General features: G+C 35.4%; 1 protein-coding gene across 2 annotated transcripts in view; it reads right to left on the reverse strand.

Annotated features, from left to right (window-relative positions):
* INTS8 (integrator complex subunit 8) overlaps window positions 1-15,865 on the reverse strand; it is a 57,425-nt gene that overhangs the window by 21,431 nt on the left and 20,129 nt on the right. For both annotated transcript variants that reach the window (XR_005022701.2, XM_036875296.2), the window contains exons 11-15: window positions 13,201-13,271; window positions 12,648-12,823; window positions 11,332-11,465; window positions 10,019-10,129; window positions 8,628-8,829 (exon numbers count right to left, since the gene is read on the reverse strand). Coding sequence is in view for 1 of the 2 variants with exons in the window: in XM_036875296.2 (XP_036731191.2) it covers window positions 8,628-8,829; window positions 10,019-10,129; window positions 11,332-11,465; window positions 12,648-12,823; window positions 13,201-13,271 (694 nt within the window). In the remaining variant the exon portion in view is untranslated. The remainder of the gene's footprint in view (window positions 1-8,627; window positions 8,830-10,018; window positions 10,130-11,331; window positions 11,466-12,647; window positions 12,824-13,200; window positions 13,272-15,865) is intronic.

Below are 15,865 nucleotides of genomic sequence, written 5' to 3' on the forward strand. Positions count from 1 at the left end.
TATATATGCACCCAACACAGGAGCACCAGCATATGTGAAACAAATACTAACAGAACTAAAGGGGGATATAGACTGCAATGCATTCATTCTAGGAGACTTCAACACACCACTCACCCCAAAGGATAGATCCACTGGGCAGAAAATAAGTAAGGACACGGAAGCACTGAACAACACAGTAGAGCAGACGGACCTAATAGACATCTATAGAACTCTACATCCAAAAGCAGCGGGATATACATTCTTCTCAAGTGCACATGGAACATTCTCCAGAATAGACCACATACTAGGCCACAAAAAGAGCCTCAGAAAATTCCAAAACATTGAAATCCTACCAACCAACTTTTCAGAACACAAAGGCATAAAACTAGAAATAAACTGTACAAAGAAAGCAAAGAGGCTCACAAACACATGGAGGCTTAACAACACGCTCCTAAATAATCAATGGATCAATGACCAAATCAAAATGGAGATCCAGCAATATATGGAAACAAATGACAACAACAACACTAAGCCCCAACTTCTGTGGGACACAGCAAAAGCAGTCTTAAGAGGAAAGTATATAGCAATCCAAGCATATTTAAAACAGGAAGAGCAATCCCAAATGAATGGTCTAATGTCACAATTATCGAAATTGGAAAAAGAAGAACAGATGAGGCCTAAGGTCAGCAGAAGGAGGGACATAATAAAGATCAGAGAAGAAATAAATAAAATTGAGAAGAATAAAACAATAGCAAAAATCAATGAAACCAAGAGCTGGTTCTTCGAGAAAATAAACAAAATAGATAAGCCTCTAGCCAGACTTATTAAGAAGAAAAGAGAGTCAACACAAATCAACAGTATCAGAAACGAGAAAGGAAAAATCACGACGGACCCCACGGAAATGCAAAGAATTATTGGAGAATACTATGAAAACCTATATGCTAACAAGCTGGGAAACCTAGGAGAAATGGACAACTTCCTAGAAAAATATAACCTTCCAAGACTGACCCAGGAAGAAACAGAAAATCTAAACAGACCAATTACCAGCAACGAAATTGAAGCGGTAATCAAAAAACTACCAAAGAACGAAACCCCCGGGCCAGATGGATTTACCTCGGAATTTTGTCAGACATACAGAGAAGACATAATACCCATTCTCCTTAAAGTTTTCCAAAAAATAGAGGAGGAGGGGATACTCCCAAACTCATTCTATGAAGCTAACATCACCCTAATACCAAAACCAGGAAAAGACCCCACCAAAAAAGAAAACTACAGACCAATATCCCTGATGAACGTAGATGCAAAAATACTCAACAAAATATTAGCAAACCGAATTCAAAAATACATCAAAAGGATCATACACCATGACCAAGTGGGATTCATCCCAGGGATGCAAGGATGGTACAACATTCGAAAGTCCATCAACATCATCCACCACATCAACAAAAAGAAAGACAAAAACCACATGATCATCTCCATAGATGCTGAAAAAGCATTTGACAAAGTTCAACATCCATTCATGTTAAAAACTCTCAGCAAAATGGGAATAGAGGGCAAGTACCTCAACATAATAAAGGCCATCTATGATAAACCCACAGCCAACATTATATTGAACAGCGAGAAGCTGAAAGCATTTCCTCTGAGATCGGGAACTAGACAGGGATGCCCACTCTCTCCACTGTTATTTAACATAGTACTGGAGGTCCTAGCCACGGCAATCAGACAAAATAAAGAAATACAAGGAATCCAGATTGGTAAAGAAGAAGTTAAACTGTCACTATTTGCAGATGACATGATACTGTACATAAAAAACCCTAAAGACTCCACCCCAAAACTACTAGAACTGATATCGGAATACAGCAAAGTTGCAGGATACAAAATCAACACACAGAAATCTGTGGCTTTCCTATACACTAACAATGAACCAACAGAAAGAGAAATCAGGAAAACAACTCCATTCACAATTGCATCAAAAAAAATAAAATACCTAGGAATAAACCTAACCAAAGAAGTGAAAGACTTATACTCTGAAAACTACAAGTCACTCTTAAGAGAAATTAAAGGGGACACTAACAGATGGAAACTCATCCCATGCTCGTGGCTAGGAAGAATTAATATCGTCAAAATGGCCATCCTGCCCAAAGCAATATACAGATTTGATGCAATCCCTATGAAACTACCAGCAACATTCTTCAATGAACTGGAACAAATAATTCAAAAATTCATATGGAACCACCAAAGACCCCGAATAGCCAAAGCAATCCTGAGAAAGAAGAATAAAGTAGGGGGGATCTCACTCCCCAACTTCAAGCTCTACTATAAAGCCATAGTAATCAAGACAATTTGGTACTGGCACAAGAGCAGAGCCACAGACCAATGGAACAGACTAGAGAATCCAGACATTAACCCAGACATATATGGTCAATTAATATTTGATAAAGGAGCCATGGACATACAATGGCGAAATGACAGTCTCTTCAACAGGTGGTGCTGGCAAAACTGGACAGCTACATGTAGGAGAATGAAACTGGACCACTGTGTAACCCCATATACAAAAGTAAACTCAAAATGGATCAAAGACCTGAATGTAAGCCATGAAACCATTAAACTCTTGGAAGAAAACATAGGCACAAACCTCTTAGACATAAACATGAGTGACCTCTTCTTGAACATATCTCCCCGGGCAAGGAAAACAACAGCAAAAATGAGTAAGTGGGACTATATTAAGCTGAAAAGCTTCTGTACAGCAAAGTACACCATCAATAGAACAAGAAGGATCCCTACAGTATGGGAGAATATATTTGAAAATGACACATCCGATAAAGGCTTGACGTCCAGAATATATAAAGAGCTCACACGCCTCAACAAACAAAAAACAAATAACCCAATTAAAAAATGGGCAGAGGAACTGAACAGACAGTTCTCCAAAAAAGAAATACAGATGGCCAACAGACACATGAAAAGATGCTCCACATCGCTAATTATCAGAGAAATGCAAATTAAAACTACAATGAGGTATCACCTCACACCAGTAAGGATGGCTGCCATCCAAAAGACAGAGAACAACAAATGTTGGCGAGGCTGTGGAGAAAGGGGAACCCTCCTACACTGCTGGTGGGAATGTAAGTTAGTTCAACCATTGTGGAAAGCAGTATGGAGGTACATCAAAATGCTCAAAACAGACTTACCATTTGACCCAGGAATTCCACTCCTAGGAATTTACCCTAAGAACGCAGCAATCAAGTTTGAGAAAGACAGATGCACCCCTATGTTTATTGCAGCACTATTTACAATAGCCAAGAATTGGAAGCAACCTAAATGTCCATCAATAGATGAATGGATAAAGAAGATGTGGTACATATACACAATGGAATACTACTCAGCCATAAGAAAAGGGCAAATCCAATCATTTGCAGCAACATGGATGGAGCTGGAGGGTATTATGCTCAGTGAAATAAGCCAAGCGGAGAAAGAGAAATACCAAATGATTTCACTTATCTGTGGAATATAAGAACAAAGGAAAAACTGAAGGAACAAAACAGCAGCAGAATCACAGAACTCAAGAATGGACTAACAGGTACCAAAGGGAAAGGGACTGGGGAGGATGGGTGGGTAGGAGGGATAAGGGGGGGAGAAGTAGGGGGGTATTAAGATTAGCATGCATGGGGGGGGTAGGAGAAAAGGGAGGGCTATACAACACAGAGAAGGCAAGTAGTGATTCTACAACATTTTGCTATGCTGATGGACAGTGACTGTAAAGAGGTTTATAGGGGAGACCTGGTATAGGGGAGAGCCTAGTAAACATAATATTCGTCATGTAAGTGTAGATTAGTGATACCAAAAACAAAGCAAAAAAAAAAAAAAAGGGCAGTTCCTGTGTGGTAACCTCCAACGAGTTCTACACAAGGGTATAAAGGGCATATAAAAGTGTAGGCAAAGGGTCTGTTTGTGTTTATACAGAGGATCAAAGCCTAATTGGGCTACCCCGAAAATGAACTAAGATACGATATGAAAAAGAACTTCCAACATCTGCACTCTCTGGAAGACTCATGCCAGAAGATGATCATCAAAAAACCCCAACAAAGATCCACGCACTGCTACAGCTGTAGATGCACTCATCCCACCAGTTCCTGGACTTGCCATGGGAATGAGGAAGGAGATATCTAAGCTGACCTGTGCATACAGTAAAACAACAAATTTGACTGGATCTATACTGTTGGAACTCAACCAAGAATTTGGAGAAGTGCAAATTGTAGCACTCCAAAGTCTTACAACTACAGACTATTTACTGTTAAAAGAACATATGGCATGTGAACAGTCCCCAGGAATGGGTTGTTTTAATTTGTCTGATTTCTCTCAGACTGTTCAAGTTCAGTTGGACAATATCCACCATATCATAGATAAGTTTTCACAAATGCCTAAGGTGCCTAACTGGTTTTCTTGGTTTCACTGGAGATGGCTGGTAATTACAGGTATACTTTGGTTATGTAACTATTCTCCTATTATGTTAATGTGTGTGTGCAATTTAAGTAGTAGCTTAAAACCTATCCATGCTGAAGTTACTCTACAAGAAGATATGTCAAAGAAATAATCAATCTTCCCATGTTTTCTTCTGCCTGCTACTTGTATAGCTTTTCTTCTTCCTTCCTAATTACAACCCTTAAATAGAATTCGTGCCTCATATCAAATTTAACGAGTATCATAATTCTTCCAAGTGGTAAAGATACCTCAAGACAAATGCTGGGCATAGAAGCCACAGGGCATAAATATGCAAAGAAGTAAAAAGCTAACCTTTCCAAACAATAAGGCTTCCCTCTCACTTACCAACTTCACATTTCCCTGTATGGCCCCGGAAGATGACTGGTTAGCCAGAGACGGGTAAGATTCCTCAAGGGAGGAACAACCTAAGACAGGCACAGTCGCAGGGGGGCCATCAGATGAGAAATTGGGGATCAACAGAGGTGAGGCTTAGAACCTCACCCCCCCGTTCTGAGAGAAATCTTCTGCATACGTGGATGTTTTATTGCCCTGGTCTAGCTTGGATTAACACATAGTCTACAGGCACACACCTGATCATCTACATTTGCTCTCTTACAACACTAAACTATGTTTTCTACCTTTATCTTGTATCTACCTACCACTTCAGCATTTTATTAAAAATAATAATAATAAAGAGAGAAATGTGGTATCCACATATAAATCAAGTATAAAAACCAAATGAGTATTCATATTTGAACTGACTGTTTAGAGTTCATAATGCATGAGCAAAACCAAAAGTTTCTGTGATGACTGCCCTTGTACTGTTCACTATGTAACTTATTCATTATGTAAGAATTTGTTCTCCATGTAAGAACTTGTTTGTTATGCCTCAGAAGATTGGAGACTGACGAAAATTAGGCTTGGCGTGGATTAATGATTGTGCATTGAGCATTGACTCCCCTATACAGAATTTTATTGTCATTAACAACCATTTGATCAATAAATATGAGAGATGCCCTCACAAAAAAAAAAAAAAAAAAAAAAAAAAAAAGGACAGACTTCCAATGGTAAAATAAATAAGTAACGGGGATGTAATGTATAGCATAAGGAATATAGTCAAGATATTGTAACAGCTTGGTAGGGTGATAGCTGGAACCTAGAATTATGTATATAAATGTTTTACCACTGTGTTGTACACTTGAAACTAATGCAATGTAATACTGTGCGTCAACTACCCTTCAATAAAAAATAATTATTTAAAAAAATAAAAAAATACACATATAAATCAAGTATAAAAACCAAATGAGTATTCATATTTGAACTGACTGTTTAGAGTTCATAATGCATGAGCAAAACCAAAAGTTTCTGTGATGACTGCCCTTGTACTGTTCACCATGTAACTTATTCATTATGTAAGAATTTGTTCTACATGTAAGAACTTGTTTGTTATGCCTCAGAAGATTGGAGACTGACGAAAATTAGGCTTGGGGTGGATTAATGATTGTGCATTGAGCATTGACTCCCCTATACAGAATTTTATTGTCGTTAACAACCATTTGATCAATAAATATGAGAGATGCCCTCACAAAAAAAAAAAAAAAAAAAAAAAAAGGACAGACTTCCAATGGTAAAATAAATTAGTAACCGGGATGTAATGTATAGCATAAGGAATATAGTCAAGATATTGTAACAGCCTGGTAGGGTGATAGCTGGAACCTAGAATTATGTATATAAATGTTCTACCACTGTGTTGTACACTTGAAACTCATGTAATGTAATACTGTGTGTCAACTACCCTTCAATAAAAAATAATTATTTAAAAAAAATAAAAATAAAAATAAAAAATAAAGGCATTTCTATCCATTTCAGAATAAGAGCACAGGCTTAAGTTGTACTGATGGGACTCAAATCACAGTTGTCTCTCTTACTGCATGACTTTGGTTAAATTCCTTCACCTCTCTTCACCTCAAGTTTCTTGATTTACAAAATCAGGATAATTAAATAAGCAGCTACTTCAAAGATGCCAGTGGACTGAGTGAGTTATGCACCTGAAGTTCCTAAAACAATGTCTGACATGTAAACAGCACACAATAAATGTCAGGGTTTTTAAATTCTTCTTGCTTCTTATTTTAAAGAAACCACATAAGAAAACCAACTTGCTACCTTTAAAAGGGAAACATACACAGTAGCATGCATCTGTTCACAACATCAGCATATCATCAGATCAATTCTTACGATACTGAAGGGTACTAATGCATTAAAGTTCAAAGGTATTCAACCTAGAGTGCTAAAAAGCTGTTACTTCAGCTAGAAATCAGAATGTAGTAACAATTAAAATAATTCAAAAGATCCCAGAGGGTCAGCAGCCATTTCTGTTTGGCACAATATTAGCACCTTCCTTTACACTTCAATTTTACTCTTTACAGCATTAAATGTGCACAGTATGAGTTCATTGCTCTAAATACACTTTTTAAAAAAATTCAAGTATCAATATACAATCTCCTATTGGTTTCAAATACACAACACAGTGGTTCAGTTACCCATATTATTCAATCCTCACCCCCACTAATGCTGTTACTATCTGTCAACACAGGAAGATGTTACAATATCATTGGCTGTATTTTCCACACTGTACTACCATCCCCTTGACCAACTTTAAATTATGATTGAGAATTTTTGTGCCCCTTTATCCCCTCACCCAACCCCTCCTCCATGGTAACCACCAGTCCCTTCTCAGTGTCTGTGAGTCTACTGCTGTTTTGTTCATTCTGGTTTATTTTTATGCTCCACAAATTAGTGAAATCATATAGTATTTGTCTTTCTCTGCCTGGCTTATTTCACTGAGTATAATACCCTCTAGGTCCATCTATGTTGTTGCAAATGGAAGGATTTCTTTTTTTTTTTTTAATGGCTAAATATTCCACTGTGTGTATGTACCATTATCTCCTTTCTCCATTCATCTATTGATGGACACTTGAGTTGCTTCCATAAATTGGCTATTATAAACAATTCAGTGATAAACACAGGGGTGCATATACTTTTTTTATAATTATTATTTAAAAATGTAAATTAATAAAAATGCTTTAAGATTTATATATAATACAGATGGTAATTTATATAAGCCCCCTTTCATAATAAGGTATTTAGAATTATACACACAAGGTCTGTTCCAACATGACCACAAATGAGTCCCTAACCACTGGCAATCATATTAAGGGTTTTCTATGATGGTAATGAGGAACTACACCTTCAACCTGTAAGTTTAAGGACACTCTGATTCTTTTAACAGAGTATCTTAAAAATGCAATATAAACAAAAACTGAAGGAACAAAACAGCAGCAGAATCATAGAACCCAAGAATGGACTAACAGTTACCAAAGGGAAAGGGTCTGGGGAGAATGGGAGGGAAGGGAAGGATAAGGGTGGGGAAGAAGAAAGGGGTATAATGATTAGCATGTATAATGTGGGGGGGAGGATGGAGAGGGCTGTGCAACACAGAAGACAAGTAGTGATTCTACAGCATCTTACTACGTGATGGACAGTGACTGTAATGGGGTTTGTGGGGGGACTTGAAGGGGAGACCCTGGTAAACATAATGTTCTTCATCTAATTGTAGATTAATGATAACAAAAAAAAAATGCAATAGAGTTTCTGTAGTGTATCAAACAGCACTGCCTCAAAATCATGTCTACCTGAAACCTGATGGCCTTATTTACCCCAAATCTTATACGACCTTTTAAGAAGAGAAAACACACAAACACACACACAAGAGACAGCCACGTAAAGAAGGAGACAGAGACTGGAATGATGCAGCTATCAACTAAGGAATGCCAAAGACTGCTGAGAGCCGGAAAGCAGGATCAGACGACGAACGATGCTGGCCTGAAGTGGAATCCTGCAGACAGACACCTTGATGTCAGGCATCTAGTCTCCAGAATAGACAGGGTAATTTCTATTGTTTTAAATCCCCTAGTTTGGTATGGCAATCCTTGGAAATGAATAGCTAGCTTCCTACATCTTTCCCAAAGTTCTCAAGTGAACAACATCTCTGAATTCTATTTTAGGAGAGAAAACATTTTTATGGACAGAAAAAAGTAAATGTTCTTTTAGATTTTCCCCAATTATATGAATCCCGATTTTCTGAAAGTTGGCTCTGTGAACAGTCTTACCGGGCAGCCTCATTTCCAGATAGCCCCGTACCCTGCTAATAAGATCCGAAGGAGGTCTCTCTCCTGACTGTCCTGTTCCAGCCTCATGTGTATGAATATCCAAAAGTAGCATTTCGTTCAGCATGACCTGACGAAGTTTTGGTGAGAATTCTGTTACCAACTCCAAACAAGCAGCGAATAGCTGTTTAGCATGGGAAAAGTCCTATAAAAAAATGACGAAATAGCCTGGATCACCATTCCTCTGGAGTCAAAAAATACACGTCTTGAATACAGAGCAAAGAGGAGAAGTATTAATATAAATGGCTGACACTGCTTATCTTGGAGGGTAAGGCTAGATTATCTTTTTACCATCTCCGTATTATTGACTTATTCCAATAAGTATTTAATTCTTTTGCAAAACTTTTGAAAGTTTCAAAAAAAATCTAAAAAGTCAATATAAGATACACGTTACATTACTAAATAAGTTTTACATACAATGTAATATAAAAATTCAAGTTTTTACAAAAATTACACATGTCATATATGTATATTATACATGTATCACATATGTATTTTTTGTGACAAGCACCATTCTAAGACATCAGAATCAGACCTTACACCCTTCAACGAGGTTTCATATTCTAAAATCCTTGCACACACCCCTTTTAATCTCCATAATTGGCTAATAAATCAAGTAAATATCAGCTACAATCTCAGCCCTTTCCTGTGCATCTCCTTCTAATATTCTAGAAGAGTCATCTTAGCTCAGTCTCTCTCTCCACATGTCTCCTTCACCCCAATCTGGCTTTTAACCCCCATCACAAAGAAATAGCTCTCACTAAACAAAGATCTTCCAATTGTCCGATCTACTGAACACTTCTCAGTTATTTCACTGGACTTAGGGGCTACATCCCAGTGCTGTCCACTCCCTCTCTCTTGACATTCTCTTTTCCCTTGGCTGTCATGACTCCACATGTGCCTGGTCCTTAAAACTCATCCCTCATTCTTTTTTGGAACCAATGTTGTATCCCCTAGGCTATGTATATTCTCCCTGGGTGATCTATGATGACCCCAAATACGTATCTCCAGCCCAGATCATTCCCCACACTTCAGGCCCAAATTAAACACTGTAAACTGTTTCCAACTATAGGCCCAAATTAAACATTGTAAAAATGAACTCATAACCTACCCTTCAAAGACATTTTCCTGCATATCCACACGCTGGTACTCCTGTTTCGGCACCCAAAGCAGAAACCTGAGCATCATCCTCTGTTCTACTTTCCCTCTTACCTTCCACAGCAAATCATTCAGCAATCAACTCTAGATCTTACCTAATTATTTCTCTAATATTAGTTCTCTTCTTTTTATCCTTTCTAACACTTGTGCCACTTTTGCTGTACATCTTTACTCACCTTAACAGTACTGCAGTGTAAACCTTTGGCCATGAGAATGTAAACCAAATCTCTTGTTAAATTGTCTTTAATTCCCAGGATAACACCACTATAGACAGAAGGTACTTCCCACTAGAAGAAATAAAACTATATAAATAGACATATATAGAGAAAGCTAAATATAGTTAAGATTCTTTCAATCTTAACTTGCATTAAAAAAAATAATTCAAAGGTCATTTTTTAAAAAGGAAAATGTCAACTATAATGAAATGCTAATTAAAATTAACACATTCTCTGTAAGAAGCCAGTGACAATTAAATGTATCAAAACTTTTCTGAAGGATAGTCTAGAGAAAAAAGCAAGGAAAAACCCAGGGCATATGTATATTAACATCCATGATCTTCACAATAATACCATGAAGTACACACTATTATCTCCATTTTAAGGATGAGAAAACTGAGGCACAAAATTATACGGCTAGCAAATATGGAGCTGGGCCTCACACTCTGGCAGTTAGTATGAGAACTGCCTGTTCTGCACATTCACATGCTGCCACGCCTATCTGTTGTGCTATAATATCTCACTATAAAAATGGACAATAGTAACAATGTCAGTACTAATGAAACCCAATTAACCCTTACAGCAATTTTTCCTTTCCCTGAACTTACATGTTCAAATCCCATAAAATATATATGGATTTCTGATCGCTTTTTTACATTTTCAACAGAGGAGTAGAATGCAGCAAGTTATAATCACTGCCATATTACTTTAATTGCCCTTGTATGTCTAGCTACTTTCCATTTAAATGGTGCCTTAAAAAAGCTACTTGCATTTGCACTTTCCACACAGGTAAGTTTTTAAATAGATAACCTCAGAAACAGGTAAATACATCAGCTGGGCATTTTAAAATGAGTATCTAAAGTAAAAGAATGCCCTACAGCGAAGTTTTAATGACTTGGTTCCAAGCTTTAGACCTCAACAGGATATTACAAAACACAAAACAAAAATAGTGTATGAGCACACAGCAAGTATTAGCTATAAATTGCATAAATAATAAACCTCATATATATATATTTACAGCTATATTTAAAATGTACATAGATGGTATGACAATAAGTGGAATACAAATTTATTTTTAGAGGTTACTGATATGAAACTACCTTTGACATTTTGTATTTCTCTGTCAATGGATGTTTAAAGTGCAATTACTGTCATGTGAAGGTCCTAAAATTGTTATCAATATTATCAGAAAGGTCAAGGTAATAATTCTTCTATTAAATTACATCAGAAAACAGGGTAATTTTCCTACCTGTTCATAACAGAATATTTCTTACCTTATTAGATATTGTCCAGAATTGGCGCTCTGAAGTCATACCATGTAATTCAATTAAAATCTGTCGAATCCTCCAGGGATCCACTGACAATATCAGCTGATGTTCCAACTGGCCAATGTTGACACTTGCTGAGGCTAAGAAAGGAAGAAGAGATTTCTATTTCAATAATGACTTAATTCAAAGATACACATAATCCTATAAATATGAGAATAATTGAGAAAAACTATTTATGTTTGAAAATATTTTATCTGTAACTTAAAAACAGCTCTCATCTTGAGAACTGATTCTTTCAACATAATGTAAATTACATAACTATCTTTGTACAGAAAATCTAAAACATTTATATTTTGTAATTTAATAAATGCAATTAATAGAGATAATGAAAATATAAACAAAGATAACACTCAGTAACTGGTTCATGGGAAAAAACTATGTTAGATATATGAAAAAATTAATTTATAGACAGTCTTCTACTTTTGAACATAATGTACTAACAAAAGCATGTATAAATAAATGTTAATTTTTAAATAGTAGATACAAGAATGTGTTTTTTGAAGGGAGAGGAGGAGGAGGAAGAGGAGGCTTTGCCTTCCCAGAGAACCAAGAGATGATCATTAAAATCCCTAATTACAACTTGGCTTTCAGACAGTCTTCAATAATCCATGTCCAGCATTTTATATGTGCTAATATTATTCTTTTCCTTTACAACGGGACAGCTGAGTAGTTTAAATCTAGTGAGATTCCAGGCAGCTAAAATTTTGCTTTTTTGTTAAGCCAACTGAATTCTCTATCTTAACCTACATTATGTTGGAGGTTATGTTTCTTATTAATAAACTATATTTTCTACTTACATTTATAAAATACAAGCAAAAATGGAAGAAAATCATTTAACAAGTACGTAAAAACGGCAGTGTTGCCAAAGCTGAAAGTTTAGCCAGCAGACAGAAGCACAGTGATAAAGGCCAAAATGCATGAAAACCTGTATTTTTTTTGGTCTTTAGCACCCTTTACCACTCCCTTCTCCCCTCTTATTTTAATCTTCAAGAAGACATTAGCAAGAGAGTTACCTTGGTCTGTTTCCCCAGCTAAAATCTTAGATGTACCTACACCTTAATCTCCACTAACCACAGATTCAGCAGAGTCCCAGCACTTTACTGCTTAGGCAGAAATATGACTATTGAAGACAGGTAAATTTCTATTAATTACCAACATAAGTATAAACTAAAACAAGAGGGCATCCTCAAATATCCCGAGGAGCAATTATAATAGAGGGGCAAAATGTGCCAACATTTTAGCTTGCAGACTAGAGAGCTAACCTGGGATATCATAAAATGAAGTTACAGGTTTAATGCACAGATTTACTCTAGGGGATCTCTTCCTCATCTGATCAACAAGTAGCTTTCGTTCTTCATCTTTCAACAATGTAATGAAAAGCTCATGTGAAGAAATCATGAAAACATACTGCAGATCTTCCAACCCCAGACACACATTCCTAGATCAGTAAGAAATATCGTAAAACAAAAAAGTGTATAATTTAGTTTGGGAAAAACATCATATTAACCAATTTTTATTAATAAACCATTTACCAAGCCACCGTTTCATATACTACATAATAATATTTTGAAATAGATTTTAAAATTTCTTTTTGGTCCTTATTTAAAATTATGATGTCAATGCCACAATATACAAACAGATAGAATCCTAAATTTTGTGTGGCTACACAAACCTAAGCTTACCCATAACTGGTTTCTCAACACCAATTACTCCCTGCTTATAAGATATGCAGAATAAATATAAAAGAAAGTAATAAAAGACATTTTTCTTGTAAGACTAAGTTCAAAGTTAAGAAAAATAAAGAAAGGCACTTACTTTAGAAAAGCAGCCATGTTTCCTTTCAAAGAATCTGAAGCTTTTTCTAAATTTATTGATCTTGAACATACCTAGGAATTTGAGTACTTTATTTGAGTATGAACACTTTAACAGGTGTACAGTACAGTTTATTAGATTTAAAAACAACAAAAATTTCCTTTTTTGGCTATATGTCAATCACAGATTTGGTAAAGCAATTTAAAAGATGAGAGCAAAGAATAAGAATGCATTACGGGACAAGGTAGGTGAATGTGATCATTTCAGTAACTGAAGGCATTTATATGTAGTAAAAAAAATTTATTTAGCATGGTACAGAGTTTTCTCAGACTTTATGTTACCAATTATAAGGAGTGATAAACTTTAAGAATCATTAGCCTGCAGAAAAGTGAGATTTATCTTAGTTGAAAATAATAATAGCTAAAGTATACAGAACCAATAGTTAAGAGGGCAATCAAGGTTTAAAAATACAAACCCTGAAATAAAGAATACCAGAAACTAATTATGGAATTACGAGTTACCTACAAATAATATTCACATATTATCCTCAGTTTACTATTAGACTAGAATTCCTCCCATATATTTACAAGAAGCCAAAACAAAACATAATTCATGTAAAAGTCCCTAACCTCAAGAAACTGTCAAATATCCAATATGTTGACACACAGAAAAGTCATAGTATGTTTTTTATCTGCATTATTTAGAATAGCAAAAAAGTGGAAATAATCCTGAAGTCCATAAATTTATGAATAGATGCACAAAATAAACACTGAAGAGTGTATCCATTTAATGGAATATTATTCAGCCACAAAAAGGAATGAAGTACTGACACATGCTTATAAGGATGAACCCTGAATACATTAAGTGAAAGAAGCCAGTTACAAAGGACCACATATTGTATGATTTCATTTATACGAAACGTCCAGAATAGGCAAACCTATAGACAAAAAGTAGATGAGTAGTTGCCTGAGGTTGAAGGGATTGAGGGAAAACAAGGGATGACTGATAATGGTTAAGAAGTCTTTATTGGGAGGTGAGGGGGTTGAAAATGTTCTAGAATTGATTGAAGTGATGTCTGCAAAACTATGAATATATTAAGTATCATTGAATTGTACACTTTAAATGGGTGAACAGTATGATTTGTGAATTTTACCTCAATGAAGCTGCTATCAAAAGGAAAAATAAGAGTATTTTAGAAGTACCTGCTCAGAGACAATATTAAGTACTATGCTCAGATGAATAGGCTACCCAGGAATATGTGTTAACTTTTAATAGCAACATTAACAGATATGTGAATACACCTCAACTTTTTAAAAAGTACTTACTTAAAAACATGAAAGAGGAGACATATCTATAAATGCTGCAAACACTTAAAAAATAATAAAAACTTTCATATTAATAAACTTAAAAATTTAGATAAAGTAGATAAATTCTCGAAAATAATTTAAAATTAATCAAGAAAAAAGAATAGCTTTATTTTCACTGATGAAATCAAATCAGTGACAAAAATCTTCCCACAATAAAAATCTCTAGGCACAAATCCTTCATTGTTAAATTCTACCAAACACTGAAAGAAGCAATGAGTACATTTTTACATGAACTTTTTAGGCAAGAGAAAAGATACACACCTCAATTTGTTTATGAGGCAAGCAGGACCTTGATACCAAAACCAAAGGCAGGGCAAAAAAATAAAGAAAAATGCATTCATCTCACACATGAATGTAAAAAATCTTAAAATATTACCAAACCAAATCCAGCAATATATACTTTAAAAAGATGACATGAACCTAAAATTAATATAGTGTTATATGTCAATTTTATCTCAATTAAAAAAAGAAAAAACCATGTTGGGTTTATTCCAGACAAGCAAAGGTAGTTTAAAAATTAATTAGTATACCTCACCACATTAATAGAAGAGAAAAATTACACAATTGTAACACACATAGAAAAGGCATTAATAAAATCTAAAAATAATTCACAATTTAATTAAAAAGAGCCCTTAGTAAATTAGAGATAGACAGAAACCTCTTTACTCAGGTAAGAAAGAGCTAGAAAAACACACATATTTCTACATAGTGAAACAGTACCAAGCTTTTCCTCTGAGATTAAGAATGAGACGAGAAAGCCCACAACAGCCCCTTCCATGAACTGTGTACTGGAGGCCACTGTCAGCACAATAAGTAATAAATAAAAAAAGGAAAAAAACATTATTTACAGATGAAGACTGTATATTTAGGAAAACAAAGGAACTCACAGATAAATTAACAGAATTTTTAAGAGTTTAGCAAATAACTAGGAATAAAGTTAACCAAGAAGATGAAAGACCCTGTACACTGAAAACTGTAAGATACTGATAAAAGAAATCAAAGACACAAATAAATGGAATGATATTCCATGCTCATGGATTGAAAGAGTATTAGAATGTCCATACTACCCAAAGCAATCTAGAAATTGAATGCAGTCCGTTTCAAAATTCTAATGGCATTTTTCACAGAAACAGAACAAACAATCCTACAACTCACATGGAACCACAAAAGACCCCAAATAACCAAATCAAACTTAAGAAAAACAAGCCAGAGGTATCATGCCCCCTGATTTTAGACTATACTACAAAGCTACAGTAATCAAAACAGCATTGAAAACAGACACATAGATCAATGGAACAGAA

This window comes from Manis pentadactyla, chromosome 3 (genome assembly GCF_030020395.1).
Source record: "Manis pentadactyla isolate mManPen7 chromosome 3, mManPen7.hap1, whole genome shotgun sequence".
Classification (NCBI taxonomy): Eukaryota; Metazoa; Chordata; class Mammalia; order Pholidota; family Manidae; genus Manis; species Manis pentadactyla.